Source organism: Pseudorca crassidens, chromosome 11 (genome assembly GCF_039906515.1).
Source record: "Pseudorca crassidens isolate mPseCra1 chromosome 11, mPseCra1.hap1, whole genome shotgun sequence".
NCBI lineage: Eukaryota > Metazoa > Chordata > Mammalia > Artiodactyla > Delphinidae > Pseudorca > Pseudorca crassidens.
The window spans coordinates 7,785,619-7,809,629 of record NC_090306.1 but is presented as its reverse complement, the minus strand read 5'-3'; the positions used below and the strand labels follow the sequence as shown (position 1 = coordinate 7,809,629).

The following is a 24,011-nucleotide window of genomic DNA, read 5'->3' as shown; positions in this document are numbered from 1 at the left end:
GCCTGTGCTCCACAACGGGAGAGGCCACAACGGGAGAAGCCACAATGGTGAGAGGCCCGCGCACCACAAAAAAAAAAAAAAAAAAAATGCAGAACAACATATAAAGTGTTATAACAGCCCAGAAAAGAGGGAGTGTCAAAGTGGTGTTAGGAGACAGAGGTTGGTGTTCAAGGCTGACCTTCAAGGTCAGAAGTCTTGTGGGGTTAGTCTTTATACTGAGAGACCCCTACATGTCAAGAAGCCAAGATATGTTCTCTAGCTATTTGACGAATGTAGGTTAAATTACTTGGACTGGGGTCTGGGAGAGATGACTACAGTTTAAATAATTGTATGCAGTGCATTTGGGTGGATCTTGAGGCAATCAACCCTATCAGCTAAGGTCTCCTGTCATTTTTCATACCTGCCATTTCTGAGCTCTGAGTGTTATGAGGGTTTCATGGGTAGCTGGGCTATCTCCTCAGTTATTTACCTTTAAATATTCTAGGCTTCACTTTCTTTTGCTTTGTTCCATCAAATATCACATCTCCATCTACTCTCCATTTTCCAGGAATTCACTGAATTTTTTCATCTGTTAGAACCCATTCACTTTTTAAATTGTTTTGAACTTATACATTTTTATTCCTTTAATATAAATTTAGTGGAGTTTTAGAAGAAATGGGAGATTAAAATCTATGCTTAATACATTGCATTCAGTGCTAAATTTCTGTGAACCTCATTTAAAAATGAGATTCATTTTCTTTTATGACAGAACCTTGAATTATTTTGACATAGGGTTATTTCTGTCTCATATAGATTATTTTGCAGTTTGGAAATCCACTGCATAATCTATGCCTCAACTTACTTTGATGTTAATATTATAAAGCATAGATGAGAAGAAATAGCTTTAAGGGTATTTTTTAAGTATTACCTAATTAATTACAGTGCATTTCAAGATGAGGAGTCTATCAGTTCTTTCTATTACATTCATATTAAAAACCCTCTTTTTTCTTGTCCTCCCTTCTACATTGCTATTCCACTTTGGAGAAAATGCTGGAGGTCAAAGAGCTTCTGCCAGAGAATATTTCTCAGCTAAAAGAGCAAGTGGTTTCTAGAGGAAAGTGAGGCAATATCTTCTGTAGTATTACTAAAAGTTAAAATTATTCCAAATGTAGGCAGAAAACTAACTGAAGAGCAAGAAAATACTGCATGGATAGTAGTTTTCTTCCATATCATGCACGTGTTCAAAAATCTATTGCCTTGATTCATAAGGCTGAACACATTGCTCTTATCTTTTATTCACTGGGGAAACCCACCAAACGCTGGAGAGGGGAAGGAAATCATCCATCTCAATTTATCTCACTTACAGGAAGTTTGCAAAAATACGGAACTCCTTCAGCAGACTACTACTTGTGACTTTTCTCTCTTTTTAATATATGCAATGGCTGGAGATATAATCTATGCTGATATCAAACATTCATCTTCAGAACATTCATCTTCACGTCAGAGATCTGGTAAGTTGGATTTAGACCTCTTATTAAAATTAAAGTTTTGTTTTTACTCTCCCTTATTTCTGTCCTGTGTCTGTATTTGTCTTAACCGGAATTAGGAGACTGGATTCAAAGCAAAAGTTACTGAATGCAAGAATAAGAGTGAATGTTTTTAATGACACCAAGTGTTATAAAGTTAATTGTAACTTTAGTCTTAATATGTAGAACTTTGCTTTTGGTTTTCATAGAAGTTTAGAATTAACGACTATCTGAGTAATAGAATATGTTTGGAACATGAATAGATAGGCACACAGCTAAAGATAAGATTGTAACCTTAAACACAAACCACCTCAGAAATAATAGATTTTCAAATCCAGTGTATTTATACATGAAGCCTTAGGGAAATGTCCATGTTGCATTTATATTCTCTTCTCTAGGGTAAGAATTTTTATATTGTAAAGTTTATAAAAATGTTTGAATAACTTAAAGTCTCCTCATGGTGCTTTGTCCTTGTGGAGTGGACCTGATGTTTTGCTTTTCTATTATTTCCCAAGAATGTATTTTTTCTTCTATATTTATGCGTTTGCAGTTTTCAGGTGGATCTGGTGAGTTGCTTTCTCCAGTTGCAAGAGTCTGTTATTTTCTGTGTTTAAATATTATCTCTCTTAACTTGCGGAATAGAGGCTTTTCTGCTTTATTTTCTCAATAGACTGGGAGCTTTCATTTTATACGAGTTAACAGAACTTCGTTTGAAAAATAACATAGACTAGAACCTTACTCTTATTCCCCCCATTCCCCCCAAATCTCATATAATTGGTCCATTTTTCTAGAGGTTATTGTAACTCAGTTCAAGCAACAAAACCAGTATTTTTGATTCTACATGCCAGGATTTAATTTCTTCTGTTTGGAAAGAACATTACTCTTTTCCTGGTTTAAAGATTTTGGGACAACATCTTTAATGCTGTCCAGTCCAATATTCTAATCTTAAAAATGAAGAAATATGAATATATAAAAATTAAATTATCTACCTGCAGTCATGCTTATGACCAGAAGTCAAATATCATATTACTCTTTCACTGCATGTCTCTGTTGTGGATAAACGCAACTTCTGTTCTCATGTGTCGTATCATTGAAGAGGGAAAGAACTATTTGATACATTGGATTGTAATGTCCTACAGAGTCCTACACAATTATCCCTGGTCTTTCTCTTCTAACTCGGTAAATTTCACTTATTTTGCTCTGGTTGTTGGCTTTCTCTTGCTCTTTAAAATTACCATATTCTTTTCCATTTCAGAGCCTCATATGTGTTGAAACCCTCTCCCTAATCTCTTAATCTTTGTATACCCAGCACCTCACACAGTACTAAGTACATAGCAGGCAATCGATAGATGCTGGGTAGGCGGATGAATAAATGGATGACTAAATAAATGGATTTCATTTATACTAAACACTTTAAATATTGTAGGTTCATCAGTTCTCCAAGATATAAAGCAAAGAGGGCTATCACCATGACACTGAGTGAAATCTCAGTAACAAAGTATGATTCCACTGAGAATATCCCAGGCTAAGATGCAGAAATTCATGCCTTTATAACCTTTACTTCAGGGGCCTAAAAGAATGACCTAGTACCCCTTATATTAGTCCTTTCATGAACTCTGATGCTTTATTCTCCAGCTTTTTAAGTCTGTAACCCCAGTTCTTCACACTAGAAATGTGTGTTGGGATATTATCACATTCTTCTGGTGATGGCCTTGACTGGTATACTTTGCATTGTTTTGCCTAATAAAAGAAAATACATGGATTTCTTTTAGTGCTTTGAGAATTAATAAATTCTCACTAAAGATGTTTTACTTAATAACAATAATAATGTGGACAAAACACTCTATAATAGGATTCCACTAAATAAACACTCAGGTTAATGTCTCGACACTTGGTTTTGTAATTGGTTATACTTCAACATCAGTTATAGTAGTGCACTCTCAGTATATTGTATGTGTGTGTGTATATATCACATATCTAGTGGAATTGATATACTGTAACTATTTGGGATAAGAGCCTATTGGTTTTAACTATCAACCCAAAGCTAAAAATGCCAGTTTCTTTTTATGATTTATTTATCTTTCAAGTACAAGAGATAGAGTAGATAGTGAACCCCGTACTAATTTTGGTAGTCAAGACACCCAAGGTACAGTCTCACTTCTGCTATCAAGTAACTGTGTGACTGTGGACTTGAAATCCCCATTTTTAACATGCGAATGTTGGACAAGATTATCCCTAAAATTACTTTTATTTTAAAATGTATGATTTTATGCAATTACAATTACATGTCACAGGAAATAGGTGTATTGTATAAAGGAGGAGGCATGAAAGAACGGATCAATCCAAATAAGTGAGTGTTGTCAGTAAGCTTATTAGAGACTGGAGAATTTCACAGTCTTATATAAAAACTTAGGGATACAGAGAGTAAATTATAGTTAAGATTAATACTGAGGAATATGTATGGTAAATCAACAAGGAAAAATTTACATCTATTCACAGTTTTCTAGGTCCCCCTTTTCACAAACCAGGGGACCAAATATGCTGTGTGTGTGTGTGTGTGTGTGTGTGTGTAAAAGGAAGCTGGATCTACATATTTCAAAGGAAAGTAACTCAAGAGCATAACTGACAAAGTTTATTCAGCCCTTCCCTACCTCTTACTACCTAAGGAATTATTTACTGGGCTTATTAGTGAAATCTATCCAATTTTATAGATTCTCACCACCATGGAATTTTCCTGAAAGTTGAATGTGCAATGATTATCATCCTTCTTGTAATAGTAATTGTGCTGAGCATTTTTGGTAAGTAATTATCAATACCATTTATTTATCCCAAAGTATTTTAGCACCACCTATGGTAATTGTGTTTGCTGTTCAAGTGGTTCCTATACATTATAACGTCACAAAAAGCATGAAATTTGATACACAATTAAAATTAGAGATTTTCCATAGAACTTCAGATTGTGATATAATACATATTATGGATTCATTTCATTGATAAAGAGATTAGATTTATATTTTATGACCAAAATCATAAAGTGCATTTTATGCACAATGTATTTCCCAATGCAGTTGATTGTGAGTTATACACCATCTTCTTTGAAGCTGCGGTCAGTGAAAGCAAATTAAATAATGAAGCATATTTCTGTTTAAGCTTACCCATATTAGTTACTCCTGGACATCATCATCAATCTTGTATTCATGGATGGGAAATTTGTCTAAAATCAATCAATTCAATCAAGTATTTTAAAATTATACTCATATACTGTGGATATAGCTAAACATAGTCCAATTTCATGTGACAATTATTTAAATATTTTATTGAATAAATGCTTGGAGAAAAACTCCCAGATGATATATATATTCTAAGGAATTCAGATTTCCAGATTAAACCAAACTCTAGAACAGACAAATGCCGTGTCTGCCTATGTTGCCCTTGTGAATGATATTAGTAATTATGAATGTCACTAGTAATTCGAGGTCAGTAGGCAGAGTCATAGAATTCAGAACTGAATGGGGCTCTAGAAATCAGCAAGGTCAAACCTCCAGTTGAGGTGAACAGTCCAAAACCCAGAGTGATAAGTGGTTTGACTAGTTTAATGTAACTAGTCAATGGCTGAATTGGGGCTTTAACATTGAGGGGAGGAAGCAAAAATACTTAGCATTAAACATCTCTGTTAGGACTTCCCTGGTGGTCCAGTGGTTAAGACTCCACGCTTCCACTGCAGAGGGCATGGGTTCAATCCCTGGTCAGGGAACTAAGATCCCACCATGTCAGGCAGCAGGACCAAAACAAAAAACAAGAAACCATCTCTGCTATGTTTCCTTTTGTTATAAGATAATAGATTTGTTATCAAAACAGTTTTTTGTTAGTAAAACAGATTTGTTTGTTACTACAATAGATTTTAAAGATTTAATTGCCTAATACACACTATTGTGACATTATAAATTACCAAAACTAATTTCAGTTAAGTGGCCATCAGAAAGACAGCTGTCTTCTTCATGGTCGAAAAATACTCTGGGCTCACCCTACCCTTCTATGTGTACAATTTACATGCACAATCTCAAAAGGAACAGAATCATGAACTGAAGTCAAAACACATAAAACCCTTTCCATGAATCAAGTGATACCTGATACAGTGAATAAGAACTCCCAAAATACAAGCTATCCAAATGAGGCTTATATCCAGAGCTGGTTATTTTGTGTTTATTAAAATAAATATGAAAAGTCCGAAAAATAAAAGTGAGTATCCTTCTGGTCCCAGGTCATATTTTTCCAATTCCCCTAAAGTTAGCATTAATAAGGTTAACAAGAATGCTTGCAAAGGAACGTCCAAATCTTGGAAAAAGTAATGTTTTTCCCTCTAAATTTTTTTTTTTTTTTTTTTTGTGGTATGCAGGCCTCTCACTGTTGTGGCCTCTCCCATTGCGGAGCACAGGCTCCGGACTCGCAGGCTCAGCAGCCATGGCTCACAGGCCCAGCCGCTCTGCAGCATGTGGGATCTTCCCGGACCGGGGCAGGAACCCGTGTCCCCTGCATCGGCAGGCGGACTCTCAACCACTGCGCCACCAGGGAAGCCCCCCTCTAAATTTTTAATCATTTAAATTACTGTGGAGTTTCCACATTAATGAACTTCAGAGTCTCTAGAACCCAATGAATTTCTGCTTTGTATTTAATACAGAAAATATGTTTCTTCTTTTATTAGTTATCCGGTTCAAATCTGCAAGACATACTAAAGTAAATAATGAATCAAAAGAGAAATACTGTACTGGGCAAAATAAATCTGAAACAAGCACCTCAATAGGTAATGTTATTTTATATTGCCTAATTCCTGAGTAAACAAGTATGGACAGTAGTGTGGATTTTACTTGGGTATATCTGAATAAAGAGGAGATTCCTCTACCCCTACAGAGGGATGGTTTAGATCACTGTTTTTCAGGGACCTATTACAGTCCTTGACAAAAATAGTTAAAGATCCAAGACAAATGAGAAAAATAAGCTTATATAATGAGCTGTAAATGAATTTAGAGGTATTATATTGGAATAATTGCGTTTTCTTCTTTTGGGACATGTGCAGGCACAGAATGTAATCAAAATATTTTCATTCTTAAAATTCATGATCATATCAGGTAGCTTTTTGTCCATTTTTAATGTCATTACATGTAAAAAACTGTAAATGGTAACCTTTATCTTGCTTTCTCATCTGAATGTATTTACCTACTTTTTAAAGTCGAGAAGACACTCAGTCATTTGTCCTTTCTGTTTTCTTTTTCTTTCCAGCTGTTTTCTTTATTATTTTTAATCCGTTAATTTAATTCTATATTGAAAAACGATATACCTTTCTTTTTTTGAACATGCATATATAATTCTATTAGAAAGACTCACCAGTCCATGTTATAGGATACATTCAAATTCTAGGAATTCATTAAAACTTTAAAATAGATTTTGATGTTCCCAAGCCCCCTTGACCACATTCTAAAAACTTTAATTTTTTTTAACTAGTGAGACTATGAGGACAAATTCTGTGGGACATTATCCCCAGAACAAAAGCGTATTACTGTACTCCTATACCCTTGATACAGGTGGTAACAGTGGTATTTAATAAAGCCTCTAGCTATAAATTCTGTCTAACTTGTTTTCTAATCCTTCTATTGTTACAGATAATCCTATCTATAACAGGCCCTAGAATCCTAGTTTCAATCCAGCAGGAAAGGATACCAACTCTAAATTTGTTTCATCTTAATAAAATAATATTTTGTTGATTTGAGTCCTCTCCCTCTTTTTCTTGATGAGTCTGGCTAATGGTTTATCAATTTTGTTTATCTTCTCAAAGAACCAGCTTTTAGTTTTACTGATCTTCACTATTGTTTTCTTTGTTTCTATTTCATTTATTTCTGCTCTGATCTTTATGATTTCTTTCATTCTACTAACTTTGGTTTTGTTTGTTCTTCTTTCTCTAGTTCCTTTAGGTGTAAGTTTAGATTGTTTATTTGAGATTTTTCTTCTTTCTTGAGGTAGGCTTGTATTGACCTATGGTCAACTAATCTATGACAAAGGAGGCAAGGATATACAATGGAGAAAAGACAGTCTCTTCAATAAGTGGTGCTGGGAAAACTGGACAGCTACAGGTAAAAGAATGAAATTAGAACACTCCCTAACCCCATACACAAAAATAAACTCAAAATGGATTAAAGACCTAAATGTAAGACCGGACACTATAAAACTCTTAGAGGAAAACATATGAAGAACACTCTTTGATATAAATCACAGCAAGATCTTTTTTGTTCCACCTCCTAGAGTAATGGAAATAAAAACAAAAATAAACAAATGGGATCTAATGAAACTTCAAAGCTTTTGCAAAGCAAACTACAAACAAGATAAAAAGACAACCCTCAGACTGGGAGAAAATATTTGCAAATGAATCAAAGGACAAAGGATCAATCTCCAAAATATATAAACAGCTCATGCTGCTCAATATTAAAAAACAAACAACCCAATCAAAAAATGGGCAGAAGACCTAAATAGACGTTTCTCCAAAGAAGACATACAGATGGCCAAGAGGCACATGAAAAGCTGCTCAACATCACTAATTATTAGAGAAATGCAAATCAAAACTACAATGAGATATCATCTCACACCAATTAGAATGGGCATCATCAGAAAATCTACAAACAACAAATGCTGGAGAGGGTGTTGAGAAAAGGGAACCCTCCTGCACTGTTGGTGGCAATGTAAATTGTTACAGCCACTATGAAGAACAGTATGGAGGTTCCTTAAAAAACAAAAAATAGAATTACCATATGACCCAGTAATCCTACTATTGGGCATATACCCAGAGAAAACCATAATTCAAAAAAACACATGCAGCCCAATGTTCATTGCAGCACTATTTACAATAGCCAGGTCATGGAAGCAACCTAAATGCCCATCAACAGAGGAATGGATAAAGAAGACATGGTACATATATATAATGGAATAGCACTCAGCCATAAAAAGGAACAAAATTGGGTCATTTGTAGAGACTTGGATGGATCTAGAGACTGTCATACAGAGTGAAGTAAGTCAGAAAGAGAAAAACAAATATCTTATATCAATGCACATATGTGGAACCTAGAAAAATGGTACAGATGAACCAGTTTGCAGGGCAGAAACAGACACAGAGATGTAGAGAACAAACGTATGGACATCAAGGGGGGAAAGTGGCCAGGGGGGTGGTGGTGGGATAAATTGGGAGATTGGGATTGACATATATACACTAATATGTATAAAATGCTTAACTAATAAGAACCTGCTATATAAAAAAATAAATAAAATAAAATTCAAAAAATAAAAAATAAATAAAATAATAGAATAAACTTAAAATATGTGAAGTATAACTTAATAGAACTAGTCAGCCATCATTCCTAATTCTTTGTCTACCTTCTCTGTATTTTATTTCTAGGACTTAAATTAGATGTTCGATAGGCCTTTGCTTTCTATCTTCCATTTCACTTAACCTCTCATTTTTGTCCTCATGATTGTCAATTTGTGCTGAATTCTTGGCAATGTTTTCAGATATCCTTGTGGTTCACAAATTCTCTCTGTTCCTGTTTCTAAGCTGTAGGCTCATTCACTGAGTCTAATTTGAATGATTATAGTTTTCAAACCTAAGGACTTAGTTTCAAACCCTCCAGTTAGCTTGTGATAGTCTCCTGTTATCTGATCATTTTGTAATTTATTCTTTTATTTCTTAAAATAATGTAAACATTATTATTTATGATACATATAATTATTTAAATATCTAAAGTCCTCAGTGACCAAATCTCTTGTTTGTATTTCCTGCTAAAAAATGTTGGCTTGTTTTTTAAAGTATTTGATTTTTTAAAATTTGACTGATCCTGATACATTTCTCCAAAAAGTGTTGATTTTTCTTGGTATGGTTTGATTCATTTAAATTTCTATTTTGGGGGCAGCAGTTTAAATCTCAAGTCAGTTTTTTTTTTCTTTTTTTTTTTTTAATTTTTATCTGTAATCTAGCTTCCACATTCATCAGCCAGGGACTTAGAAAATTTTTATACACAGCAGTTGATGCACACCTTTTGTTTATTTCTTTTATGGAATTTACTCTTTATTTTCAACATCTGTAGTTGCCCCCAATTCTGTTCTTTGGTTATTCAGACTAGAGAGACTTCAAATTGTCTACCAAAATTTTACTCATTCTACATGGCACCAACATTGGTCTGTCTTAGGCTAAAAGTTGTAAAAACAGGAAATTTCTAAATTGTCATACCTTATTTCAAGTGTCAGCTACTCTCCAAAATCTGCCTGCTTTTTTTACTCTTCAATGGCTTCAAGTCATTGTGTGTATGTATATGTGTGTTTTTAAAGAATATTTATTTCAGGGGACAATAAATTATTGGTATGTGTAGGATACCTATGTGTCATCATCTAAATCTACTGACAAATATTATAAATTAGATCTATTTGTTACCAGCACATTTTTGGATGCCAAGATCCACTTGTACATGGGTAGATCATGAGTTTGTGGGGACATCTATTACACAATTTTTTCCCAAGAAAAATTCTTCCAGTGTGATATATAATTCTCAAAAGGTCTGGTTCATTGGCAGACCACTAATTAAATTCTCTAATTTCTACTTTTCCTCCAAATTTTTATCTCCCTGAGGCTTGGATGTCCATTGCTTTATCCTAGTGTCTGTGCATTGCCTAGCTGATAGAAAGCGTAATATATTTTTAAGAGAATTAAACTAAATGGAGAAAGAAAAAAGAAACAAGAAAGAGAGAAAGAAACAATATACACATATTGCAATTCTGTTAATCTTTATTTTTTTTCAAAATCCACCTGGAGGAAAGCACTTACTTTTGTCAAAGAAAGCTTAGGCCATAATTTAACACATTTTGAGAATCTTTAATTAGTATACACACAGTATTAGGGATACAGTCGCAAGTTCCTTTTAATTACTTATCCTTTTTCCTTCCAGGTTATTTCAACTCTTCTACTGCTAGTAAATCATGCCCCTCTGAAGACTGGAAGCTACATGGGGGGAAATGTTACTGGGTTGCTAAAAGTGAGAAATCTTGGAATGAAAGTAAAAATGACTGTGTCATGAAAAATTCACATCTCATGGTGATCCAAGACTTCATTGATATGGTGAGATATAAAATTTGGAGATTATAGCATCCTTCACAACTGCAATATCTTTGTGTTACAAATTTGAAAATTTCTGTGAAATAAATTTTTTAAACCTCATCGCTATTAACTACACAATTATTGGTTGAATGAATCATTGAACTATATTATTATCTCAGGCTTTTTTTTGGCTAGGTATAAGAGGAATTCATTTGGTATTATATACCTAAGTTCTTCTCTACAAGGGACTCCACTGCTTACCAGATTTCATTTTAAATGTATGACATAAAATATCTATCTCATCTCCCAAGTTTAACCCATTGCTCACAAAGGTTGTAATCAGATTGCATGGCAGCTGAAATTAAAGATGATGTTGAGGGAAAGGAAATACAGCATAATCCTTCTCATTAGGTTTTGCTCTTTGTTGAAGAAAACAAGTATTTTTCTAGCTCTGGCTTAATTTAGATTGAAATTTTGCTACAAGAAGGTTGGACACTAAACCTTCTAAATAAGGCCAGTATTGATTTTATTTTTATAAATTTATTTTTTATTTTCTGGCTGCGTCGGGTCTTCGTTGTTGAGCGCGGGCTTTCTCTAGTTGCGGCGAGCAGGGGCTGCTCTTCCTTGCGACGCACGGGCCTCTCATTGCGGTGGCTTCTCTTGCTGCGGAGCATGGGCTCTAGCCCTTAAAGCCCATTATGGTGATCAATTATACACGTGAATGCAACAAGGCAAACACTGATAGAACTGAAAGGGGAAATGGATAAATCCCCAATTATAGTTGGCGATGTCAACACTCTTCTCTGAGTAACTGACAAAACAAGTAGATAATAAATAAATAAATAAATGAATCTGAACAACACTATCAACCAATTACACCTAACGGATTTTACAGAATACTATCCAACAACAGCAGAATACACATTTTTTTCCAAGGAACTTTCATGAAGACAGATCATATTTTGGGACCTAAAAATTTACAAATACAGATATCACACAGGGTATGTCTCAGACCATAACAAAATTAAAGTGCAAATTAGAAACAGAAAGATGTTTGGAAATATCCCACACGTTTGAAAGTTAAACCTCCCACTTCTAGATAATGTATGGGTCAAAGAGGAAGCATCAGGGCAAATTTTTTTAAAGCATATTTTGAGTTGGATGAAAATAACACTATAATGTCAAAATTCATGGGTTTCAATTTAAGCAGTTTAGAGGGAAATTTATAGCATCAAATGCTTATATTTGAAAAGAAGATAATGTAGAATCATTACTCTAAGCTTCTACTTTAAAAAAAAACCTATGAAAAGAGCAAACTAACCCAAAGAAAGCAAGCGAATGGAAGACTTACACTACTCAATTTCAAGTCTTACTATAAACCTAAATTAATAAATATGGTATAGTATTGGCAAAGAAGAGAGTTATAGATCAACAAAACTGAATAGAGAGGCCAGAAATAGACTCACACAAATATAGTCAACTGATTTCTTTTGACCGTAGTGCAAAGATAATTCAGTGGAGAAACACCATTCTCTCTTTTATATGCCTAATGACTATTTTCCAACAAGCAGCTTTGTCATTTAGCATAGGAGTTAAGCTGCATGTGACAGAGTTCCAGAATTGCTGTAGCTGAAACAAATGGATGTTTGCTTTCTTCATTGAATCTAAGACACTTTCAATGATAAGATGTATCATTAGTACCCTTAAAAGAAATAGTGCAATTAAAAAGCAAAAACGAAGCTGCCAATGAAACTACCATAAGCCATTAGATTGTTCAATGTTTCCAAAGTCAAAGTGTTAAAATAGGGGAAAGATCTATCTTCGAATATATGTAATAAGTTATGTCACTCACACTGTAGTCTAAACTGCTATGAGATTTCTGCTCCCATCAGTAGGGTGCTGTGTCTACTTGTTTCTGATTGGTTCACCACTAGAACCAATCACAGTTCACAGTCTAGCCATCAGGGGAGAAGAAAATGATGAATAGAAGGATATGAACTTACTCTTTAAATGCTGAATTAGAATTTCAGTATTTTTTGATTCTATCCCATTAGTCAGAAATTAGGTCAGTCACATTGTCACACTTTGCCAAAAGGGAGGCTGGGAAATGTCACCTTTATTATGGCTGGCCATATACTTTGGCTCAGGGGTTATGTCACAGTACAAAAAGAGATATTAAAAACCTATGGGGCTTCCCTGGTGGCACAGTGGTTGAGAGTCCGCCTGCCGATGCAGGGGACACAGGTTCGTGCCCCGGTCCGGGAAGATCCCACATGCTGCGGAGTGGCTGGGCCCGTGAGCCATGGCCGCTGAGCCTGCGCGTCCGGAGCCTGTGCTCCGCAACGGGAGAGGCCACAACCGTGAGAGGCCCGTGTACCGCAAAAAACAAAAAACAAAAAAAAACCTATGAACAGGGCCTTCCCTGGCAGTCCAGTGGTTAAGACTTTGCCTTCCAGTGCAGGGGGTGTGGGTTCGATCCCTGGTCGGGAGCTAAGATCCTACATGCCTCCTGGCCAAAAAACCAAAGCACGAAACAGAAGCAATATTGTAACAAATTCAATAAAGACTTTAAAATGGTCCACACCAAAAAAATCTTTAAAAAAACCAAAAACAAACAAAAAAACCTATGAACAGTATGTGTCCCATCAGCTCAGAGATTGCTTTCTTTCTGTAACTTTCTCTGTGTATTCTCTTGCTTCTAGATATTATTTCATACTTGTATTTAGTAGTAATCATTAACATTTATGCAAGGAGCATTTATTATGTGCCAGGAAGTGTTTAATAATATTATTATTTATTAACAAATCAATAATAGCTCTTTGAGATAGTACTATTATAATCTGAATTTTAGTGATTGGAAAAATACAGAAGTAAAAAGATTGAATAACTGTGCAAAGATGTGTAGTAGTAAATAGTAGTGCTAGGACTCAAATCAGGGAGCTGGACTCCACAGCTTTGATATCTACTAACATTGTACGTAATTGTTGTTTAGCAGTCATCCCATTGAGTTGCAGTAAAATTTCCCTCCACTGTGATCTATTTGAAAGCATGGAGCATGTCTAACCTGTTCATTCCCAGCTTCTAGTGCAGTGCCAAGCACATAGAAGGTGCACTTGTGCTATTTTTCTTGCATCTGTCAGAATCACTTTGTTTCATGTACCATTTCCTATTCTCTTTAGAGTTTCCTATGGCGGAACCTACAGGCTTCAGCCTCTTATTGGGTTGGTTTGAGGATCCCTCCTGGAGAGGAATTATGGACCTGGGTGGACAATAGCACTTTTGACCCCCAGCTGTAAGTTTTGTTGCATTTTTTGTGGTTTTAATCCCATATTGTATGTGACAAGATAGAGACGTTTGACATTGTTGGCCCTGAACTGATAGAACGGGTATAAATTTCCTACACTCTGATAAATATTTCTATAAAATGGTTCACACAGAAAGTTGAGAAAGAAAAGAAATCTCCCTCCAGCCACTCAGAAGATTTATGTGAGAAACAGGATTTGCCCCACTGCCTGATTTTGTCTTTTTATCTAAAAGGTAAATTAGCAAGTATAAACTCTCTTATGAGTGCACAGGTTTAGTTTACGAAACATAACTTCCTGCTTATTTCTTACAGTGATCAATTTTCAAATGATAAAAAAGTCAGAGGTAATATTTTAGCTATCTCTAATGAACTATGAACTTCTCTGGAGAGAGGTTTTGAGAAATAAAGCTAAAAGTGGGAAGAATTGCTCTACCCATCATACTGTTGTGTATTTAAATTGTTTGAATGATTATGTTTTCACCAAAAAATTAAAAAATATTTCCTTTTAAGTCTCTTGACATATGCATATATTCATGGCTGACGTAAAGGTAACCATTTGCTTTCTTTCTATAGGTTTTCAAAGAAAAAAAAAAAGCCACGGACCAGGAGTATGAAATGTGTCCTGATGTCTTATACCGAGATAACTGAAGAAAGTTGTGAGAAACATCATCAGTGGATTTGTCAACTGTAATCCACTCGGCAGAAAATTGGTCTCCATTTGTCTGACCGAGAGACACCACATGAAGCTTGAGCTCAGATCATAAGAAAGTTCAGAGGGTTGCATGTGTCCTAGAGGGCTGTGTGTGTGTGTGTGTGTGTGTGTGTGTCCATTTATGATTCATGTGGGTATAGTAATATTTCTCAGAAGTGTGGAAAGGGTAATAGAGAAAATGTTTTAGAAAATGAGTAGTTATGATGAATAGATTTTTACATGTGAATGATCAATGTAGTTATTCAATAATCCGTCTTGTTTTGCCAGTATTTTGGGAACTTCAGTCTTTATCTTTTCTGCATCTTCCCTCTATGATATCCTTAGCTAATCACCTACATTCTCATGATTTCAACTACCACATACAATGCAATGCCTATCAATGTTATATCTCTAGTCCAGATCATTCCCTGATCACTAGACCTGTATACCGTCCTGCCTGTTTAACGTAGCAAATCTACAATCTCAAAGGTACTCCGAACTCAACATATAAAAATAATTCATTAAATTTCATCATAAAAGGAACCATCTTCCAGCACTCCATATCTCAATAAAGGACATGCCATACAAGACAATTATGCCATCTATAAACCAGCTGTGGTCTTGTTATAACCCTCTCTTTCACACACAGCTCTAGGCTGCTATCCCCTTTCCATCTCATATCACCAAGTTTTACTTATTTTTTTTATTAAATCTCTCTCAAACTTGTCCTCCTCTCTCCATCACCCCTTTCACGATCTTAATACAAAGGTACTAAAATATTAAATAACTGCAATAACAACATCTTCCTGTTTTACTTTTCTTCCATTTCAATCATTCCCTGCCTTGAATTCTGTGATGTTTTTAAAAATATATACTGACAATGCAATCTTCCCTTTAAAAAATACCTCAATATCTTCCTTATAATAATACCAAATTCCATAACATAGCCTAGAAATCCCTATCAGGTTTAACCTTTCCTTACTTATTCTGTCTCTTCCTACACCAAACACCCAAACTCTCAGGACCACAACTCCATTAAACTAATTTCTGGAACTCATGCTGTATTTCACCACATTGCCTTCACAGAAGTTGTTCTCTAGACCTGAAATTCTCCTTCTTCTCTTCTCCATCAGGTTACCTCCCAAATATTCTCTATATCTCTGCTCAGTTTTTAAGAGCTTTTCCTTGAGCTCCATGACAAGGTCAAATATTCTGACATTATATTCCCCTCCCCAGTACTTACCACATTTTAGGTCTTACCTATACAAGTCTTTTGAGTGAATATTTGATTAATGTCCTCTGCCCTCACTTGACTGTAAATCACATAAAGACCCAATATCTGTTTTTATATTTTTAGTGCCTTTTAAATTACCTACTACATAATAACTACTCAAAAAATATTTATTATATTAAGTTTTCTCTAAGAGATCACAGAAGTAAAATGCTGATACGTGGCTAGGGAGATGGGGTGCAAAAGAAGAAGACTCAGCTGATGGAGGTCTAATTGTTAGGTCATTAAAAGTCAACTGAAGGGGGCTTCCCTGGTGCCACAGTGGTTGAGAGTCCGCCTGCCGATGCAGGGGACACGGGTTCGTGCCCAGGTCCGGGAAGATCCCACATGCCGCGGAGCAGCTGGGCCCGTGAGCCATGGCCGCTGAGCCTGCGTGTCCGGAGCCTGTGCTCCGCGGTGGGAGAGGCCACGGCAGTGAGAGGCCCGCGTACCGCAAAAAAAAAAAAGTCAACTGAAAACCCAAGTATTTGTCTGCTCTGTGACTGATATAGAAAGAGAATCCTATAAATACCGAAGAAGTTTATAAGAAGGGTTAAGTGCTTCAGAGACAAACATTTTTGTGATGTTTATGCTCACCTCTTTACCTTGATTATATCCTTACAAGTTTTCTTTGTATTATCTCATAACACAAACCACCTTATATATGCTGAGTTGGACATTGTGTATAAACTGGTAAGCAAAGCATTTACATTGTGGCATGTTGGTACTACATCCCAACAACAAAAAAACATGTTTTATTTTATGGACACAGTAGTGTTCATAAAACAATTATGAAGGTCAACAAAGAACACATGAAAGATTAACAGAACCCAGTGGCCAAGAAGACTCAAGGCAGAGGTTATAAGACCATTGGTGCAGCACAAGGAAATTGATTTGTCCGTATGTGCTGACCAATGTCAGAGTGGTATCTGGTGGCAGGGAAGCCCAATGATTGAGTAAAAGGAGCTCTTTGGGAGCAAGACCCAGAGTGAAGTTATGACAAAATGAGAAGAAGGGAGATAGTGAGGGAGAATAGATCACAGCTGAGATAGGAACCAATAAGGACAGAAGGGCCCTATAGAGCACTCAGGAAAAGAGGGGACAGAAAGACCAGAACTAGAGAGTGCTCAGCAGGGGTGGTTAGTGACTTCGAAGTGTTTGCTGAGAGGGTGGACACCAGAGATAGAGAAGGCTAAAGACAGAGTTGTGGAGGCCAAAGAAGTTCCCCGCACAGGTTCCTTACACAACAGCCCAGCTTCCACCATTGCTACAGGAGAGATCTTGCTGCAAGAGCTGCCAGCAGCCACCCTTAAGGTAGAGCTTGTTCCGGTGGCTGCAAGAGACAGAAGATACAAGCTCCAGCCAGAAGCAGAACAGGAACTGGAGGACCCGGCCATCCTAGCAGGATTCATATTTCCCAATATCCCTGACTTCACCACATCCTTTCACTCTCGCCCTAGGGCTTTCTTCATGTTGCCTTTCCTGTGGTTTCTCCTACTCAATGTCAACCCAAGCTGTGCTGGGGCCCTGGAACTCCACATATCATGTGAGGAAAAAGGGTACAGGAAAGAATGAAAGTAAATTCATCATTTTTTTAGAAAAGAAAGCCAGTCTTGGGTCAAGCTCTCCAAGCTTGGAAACCAAGAGAATCTATCACAAGTGTTCAAGATCACTTATGTTATCATCTTACATGAGGCTGAGTAGAACTAGTCCTTGGGGAAAACCCTTAAGAGATTAGACTTTGGTATCTCCAACCTTTAGCATACAAGGTCAAATGGTCAATGCCGAAAGGGTGAGATGTGTGTGTGTGTGTATGTGTTGTATTATCATACACAAAGTGATTTTATATACATTATCCTATGAGAAACTCACAATAATTCTGTGTGGTATGGAGTCTAGTTTTTATTTTTGTTTTTCTCAATTAGGAATCAAAGACATAAGAAAATGAAACCACTTGTCCAAAATCCAAGTCAACTTCTCCCTCTGATTACACCCGATATGGGAGGGTGACTGATTAATATTGGTAAAATACTCTCTTTCTGCAAGTATCCTGAACTCTTGTAATAAATCATGGCCATTGAATCTTCTGTGTTTAGATTTCATTCTGGAGCCCTAAACCATACTTACATGGTCTGAAAGCTCCTATCCATACTACCCCTGCCTTGTGCAATCTACCTCCTGAGAAGAATGATATCCTATTATTTTTCTAAGAGTTTCTGTCTTGGTTGTCTCTCTGAGTTTACATAATCGATGTAGAAAAGTGGGAAGACAGCAGGACCAATATAGAATCCATATCTGCTGGGGGCTGAGCCTAGACTTCCCTTACCTAATTGATGTCTTTCACAAATATTAGCAAAAACTGATACAGTAAGGGTAAAGGTGACATGTAGAGAAAGAAATGCACATCATACTCCAAGTGTGATTTTTTCCCCCAAGACTCTTTTGTACTCTGCCCTTGATGGTCTCAACTCCCCCCCCATCTCCAACCATTCAGGTCCTCACTTTTCTGGTCCCGCTCTCTCAGGTATTCACCCTTCTCCTAACACTTTATTCTTCTCATTCATTTTAAGGAGAAATCCACCTCTGTCAAGTCCCTATATTAGTCTGACCCCACAAATCCACCATGTTTTGGAGAGCATCTGGGAACCCGCACTAACATAACCCAATTTCTTACAAGAGCAGTCAATGTTATATATAGCAATGCATTTTGGTTAATTCCATTAAGAAGAGTTCTTTGATTGTTCTCATATACTTTCTATTTTTTTTGACAAAAACTCCCTTTGATGTCTCATTACTCATTTTTAAGAAAGCAACAGCTGGGACTTCCCTGGTGGCGCAGTGGTTAAGAATCCGCCTGCCAATGCAGGGCACACGGGTTTGAGCCCTGGTCCAGGAAGATCCCACATGCCGCGGAGCAACTAAGCCCGTGTGCCACAACTACTGAGACTGCGTGCCACAACTACTGAAGCCCGTGCGCCTAGAGCCCAAGTTCCACAACAAGAGAAGCCACCGCAATGAAAAGCCCACGCACCACAACCAAGAGTAGACCCTGCTTGATGCAACTGGAGAAAGCCCGCGTGCAGCAAAGAAGACCCAACGCAGACAAAAAAAAAAAAAAAGAAAAAAAGCAACTGCTAAGAGATTTACACCCAAATATAAAAGTAATTATGTTGAATGTAAGTCAACAAATACTACAAGTAAAAAAGATTGTCAGGGTATATTTAAAAACAAGGAAAACAAAAGCTAGTCTCTCAAAAAATGGCTAAGACAAACAAAAAATTCAAAAGTATGTGAAAGATTTGAAAAAAAATTAACAAATCTAACAGAAATGACCTATCAAGAGCAGTACATGAAACAACTGCAGTTTTCTTTTCAATTATACAAAGGACATTTATAAAATGGACTTTCAGCTGGACTATTAAAGAAAAGAAAAGAGCTCTACAAATTACAAAGGATTGAAATCATAAAATATATATCTTATCAATATCACTAAACAATATTAAGAAAGGAAAAAATAGGGCTTCCCTGGTGGCACAGTGGTTGAGAGTCCGCCTGAACATGCCCGATGCAGGGGACACGGGTTCGTGCCCCGGTCCGGGAAGATCCCACATGCCACGGAGCAGCTGGGCCCGTGAGCCATGGCCACTGAGCCTGCGCGTCCAGAGCCTGTGCTCCGCAACGGGAGAGGCCACAATAGTGAGAGGCCCTCATACCACAAAAAAAAAAGGAAAAAATAACAAAAATATAATATGAAAAAATTTACTTGCTTGAAAATAGTCTGGATCATATTAAAAGATCACAATAATAATTACAAAATAATTTTAACTGAGTGATAATGTATATCAAAACTTGGAGGTCAAATCTAAAGTTGTGCTTATAGGAAAATATATATCATATATATATGCATATATATATATAAAAATATATATGCTTATAGGAAATGCATATGATCCAGCAATCCCACTACTGGGCATATACCCAGAGAAAACCATAATTCAAAAAAATACATGCACCCAAATGTTCATTGCAGCACTATTTACAATAGCCAGGTCATGGAAGCAACCTAAATGTCCATCAACAGACGAATGGATAAAGAAGATGTGGTACATATATACAATGGAATATTAGCCATAAGAAGGAACGAAATTGGGTCAGTTGTAGAGACGTGGATGGATCTAGAGACTGTCATATAGAGTGAAGTAAGTCAGAAAGAGAAAAACAAATATCGTATATTAACGCATATATGTGGAACCTAGAAAAATGGTACAGATGAACCAGTATGCAGGACAGAAAATGAGACACAGAAGTAGAGAACAAATGTATGGACACTAAGGGGGGAAAGCGGCGGGGATTGGGGGTGTGGGTGTGATGAATTGGGCAATTGGGATTGACATGTATACACTGATGTATAAAATGGATAACTAATAAGAAACTGCTGTATAAAAAATAAATTAAATTAAATTTTAACATTAAAAAAATAAGAAATGCATATTCTGAAAATACTGAATATCAATGATCTGAACATTTGTACAAAAATATAAAAAGCAGCAAATTATATCCAAGATAAAGGAGAAAGAAATTACCAAATTAAGAGCAAAAATAATAAATTGAACATGAAATAGAGATATGAAATACAGTTGCATTTTTTAAAGCCAATTAAATTGTTAAAGCTACTTTTAGATTGATAAAAAGATGGAAACACATATAAGCAATCTCAAAAATAAAAAGGCTACATTTCAGCAGATTTCGTCCATGTTAAAAAGATAAAAGGATAATATAAACAATGTTATGACAATAAACTTGAAAATTTAGTTAGAACATTTTCTAGAAAAATAAACACAACTTACAAAACTTCATACAAGAAGAAACTTAAATTTTGTTTTCTTAACTATAATAAAATTGGATCTATAAATTATAACTTTCTACAAAATTCCAGGCCCTGGAAAACAAATAAAAGTAAAGCAAATCTTCCACAATCTCTTTCAGAGATTATTTGAGAAGCAAAATATCCCAAATTGTTTTATACATCAAAAAAATTGTGACACTCAACCCAAAAGGATATAAATAAAGAAAAGAAATAAAGGTCAACCTCAGTCATAGATAAAAAAATCCCAACTAATTTATTAATATATAAAAAGATTACTATAAACAATCAAATTTGATTTATTCAAAGACCCTATGTCACCCTCTAGTGGCAGCCTGAAAGGATACATGGGGCCCCATGGCCAGGACCTCATGATTCATGGGGACTGATTGCTATGAGGTATGGGTTTTACTTGTTCCCAATTGGTGGCCCTGTGTAAGCAGCAGAAGGGATCCGTGAGCCACTCATTAGACAGGAGACATTCCCTTGTGGTGAAGAAGGGTCACCAGAATTCTCAATGAAAAGACTTGAATTAGCCAGGGTACCACCAGAGGAACAAAACTAGTAGGATAGATATAGATGATAGATAGATAGCTATACAGAAACAGAGAAATTTATTGCAAGAAATTTGCTTATGCACTGTGGGAGCTAAAAATAGACAGATGATAGATGATAGATAATTTAAGATATAGATAGATGATAGATAGATAGATAGATAGATAGATAGATAGATAGATAGATAGATTGCAAAGAATTAGGTTACACAGTTATGGCGGCCGGCTAGGCAAATCTAAAATTTATAACCAGACAATTGGAAGGACAGGCTGAAAACTCTCCAGCAGGAGTTGATGCTTCAGTCCACGGAAGGAATTTCTTCTTCCTCAGGAAACTTCAGTTCTGTTTTTAAGGCCTTTCAGCTGATTGGATCAGGCTCACCCAGGTTACCTCTGGATAATATTCTTAGCTTAAAGCCTGTTTATTATAGATGATAATGAGATATACAAAATACCTTCACAGCAGCACCAGGATTAATGTTTGTTGAATGATGGAGTGCTATACCTTAGCCATGGCCAAGCTGACACACAAAACTTACCATCACATCCCATGCTTTGTCAATTTGGCACCTATATTTAATCTTCTTAAACCATACTTAATCTCCAAATAAAGACAATAACAAAGTTATGCTTCTGCCTAATATGATACAACTATCTTACCTACAACTAAAAACATGTTAAGCTTTCCACAGAAGAGGATGCAAAGTCCTTGGGCAATGTTCAGTCTTCTCCTTGACAATCATGGAATTTAAATACTGAGATTAAAGTTAACTACTATAAATACATCTTATTTAACATATGATATGAAGATAAGGGAGGAAAACAACAAATATTATGTGTAAATATACATATACATACATTCACATATTCATAGCAAAATAATGCAGAAATACTTATAACAATTACAGTCTTCATTCTGCAACCGGTCACATGATCATAGTTGGTATTTACAACTACCTTCTTCCACTATGCATTCCATATTCCCTTGGCCCTCAGCAAGCACCCCAGCTGGTTGTAATTCTTCACCTGGTAGAGTGATTGAAACATTCATTCCACAAATTCTGCTTGAATTGAGCTGTTGTAATTTTCCTTGAGTTTAATCACAGGATATGGTAGTACTAAAAGATGTCCTAAGGAATTTCCTGTATCCCAGACATACTTTTCCTTTCCTCTAATGTGTTGTAGCAGTCCAATTTTTCCTTAGAATCTGAATCAATTAACCCAGTCAGGATGGTAACTCCCTTTTTCACCCATTGATTCAGAGGCATGAGAAACCCAAACTGCTTGGGTGGCAGTATTCACTTCCAGTTTAATGGAATCACTGCTGTGGTCCTGATGGAAACATTCCTCCTTTTGGAACTAAGACCTATAGACAAGTAAAGCATACTAAGGTCACAGGGATAGGAAGCAAAAGTTTTCCAGTGAATCGATAGAGGTAATAGCACGGTGCCACTCTCATTTCCACTCCTTGATTCCTGGGTTCTTGAATCCTGGCTATGGGAAAAACAGAATGATATCTTGTATTCTGATTTAAAACATATACTGCCTCCAAAACTGGTTGTAGGAGGGTCAAGATGCATCAACTTCTTCACCTTAGATGGGTTAACCTGACATGCCCTTCACTACTAGACTCCTAGAAATTTCACTAAGGTCAAAGAACCCTGAATTTTTGTTGGATTTATTTCCCACCCTCTGACATGCAAATTACCAATATGTCTAGATTAGCTGAGACTTCTTGGTCCAATCAGCAAAACATCATCATTAAAATGGACTGGTGTGATATCTTGTAGAACAGAAAGGTGATCAAGATTTCTGCAGACTAAATTATAAGTCTGGAGAGGCGATATATCCCTGAGGTAGGACAGTGAAGATGTATTGCTGGCCTTGCCAGCTGAAAGCAAACTTTTGTGTTTATTGTTTTTATTGGAACCCATCTGAACATCAGGTATACCTGGTGTTGGTTAGCAAAAACCATTTGTACAATTGATATTGATGGTGCCAAAACCAAAACAGTGACTGGACGTGATGGGGAAAGACGTTGGGAACAAAAACCTGATTTTGGAGAGGAAAATGAAAGCCAGTCAGATTCAGTGAGGATGCAAAACCTGATACAACAAAATCCTTGTACAAAATATAAGTTTATTATGAATACCTGGAAGGATAATCTGAGAAAGGAAAAGATAAAAGGAGGCCAACACGGGGCTTCCCTGGTGGCGCAGTGGTTGAGAGTCCGCCTGCCGATGAAGGGGGCACGGGTTCGTGCCCCGGTCCGGGAAGATCCCACATGCCGCGGAGTGGCTGGGCCCGTGAGCCATGGCCGCTGAGCCTGCGCGTCCAGAGCCTGTGCTCTGCAACAGGAAAGGCCACAACAGTGAGAGGCCCACGTACTGCAAAAAACAAAACAAAACAAAACAAAGCCTGATACAACAAAATCCTTGTACAAAATATAAATTTATTGTGAATACCTGGAAGGATAATCTGACAAAGGAAAAGATAAAAGGAGGCCAACACAAAGGAGGCAGGAGGAGGGGGAGAGGAAAAGAGAGAAGACAAAGGTGAAATGAGAGGAAGAAGAAAATACAGCTGAGCACAGCAGAGGTGCAAAGCTTACCTGCCCAAATGGCATTAAAGTCTTGCTATGTAATCTCAACTTCTGGTAGTCTTTACTAACAAACAGGTATCGAGAAAAAAGCATT

General features: G+C 36.5%; 1 protein-coding gene across 1 annotated transcript; it reads left to right on the top strand.

Annotated features, from left to right (window-relative positions):
• The first annotated feature begins 1,402 nt into the window (after positions 1 to 1,402).
• LOC137202752 (killer cell lectin-like receptor subfamily F member 1) lies at positions 1,403 to 17,825 on the top strand. Its single transcript, XM_067698619.1, has 6 exons — positions 1,403 to 1,490; positions 4,217 to 4,303; positions 6,208 to 6,306; positions 10,484 to 10,653; positions 13,812 to 13,924; positions 14,510 to 17,825. The coding sequence occupies exons 1-6, from the start codon at positions 1,418 to 1,420 to the stop codon at positions 14,625 to 14,627; spliced, it is 660 nt and encodes a 219-aa protein (XP_067554720.1). The 5' UTR covers positions 1,403 to 1,417; the 3' UTR covers positions 14,628 to 17,825.
• The last annotated feature ends 6,186 nt before the right edge of the window (positions 17,826 to 24,011 follow it).

What these genes read in the sequence shown, in the direction of transcription:
- LOC137202752 (XM_067698619.1), top strand. Translation starts at nt 1,418, where the DNA reads ATGGCTGGAGATATAATCTATGCTGATATCAAACATTCATCTTCAGAA. An exon ending in ATCTTCACGTCAGAGATCTG is followed by an intron (nt 1,491 to 4,216) that starts GTAAGTTGGATT and finishes CCAATTTTATAG; the next exon opens with ATTCTCACCACCATGGAATT. An exon ending in AATTGTGCTGAGCATTTTTG is followed by an intron (nt 4,304 to 6,207) that starts GTAAGTAATTAT and finishes TTCTTTTATTAG; the next exon opens with TTATCCGGTTCAAATCTGCA.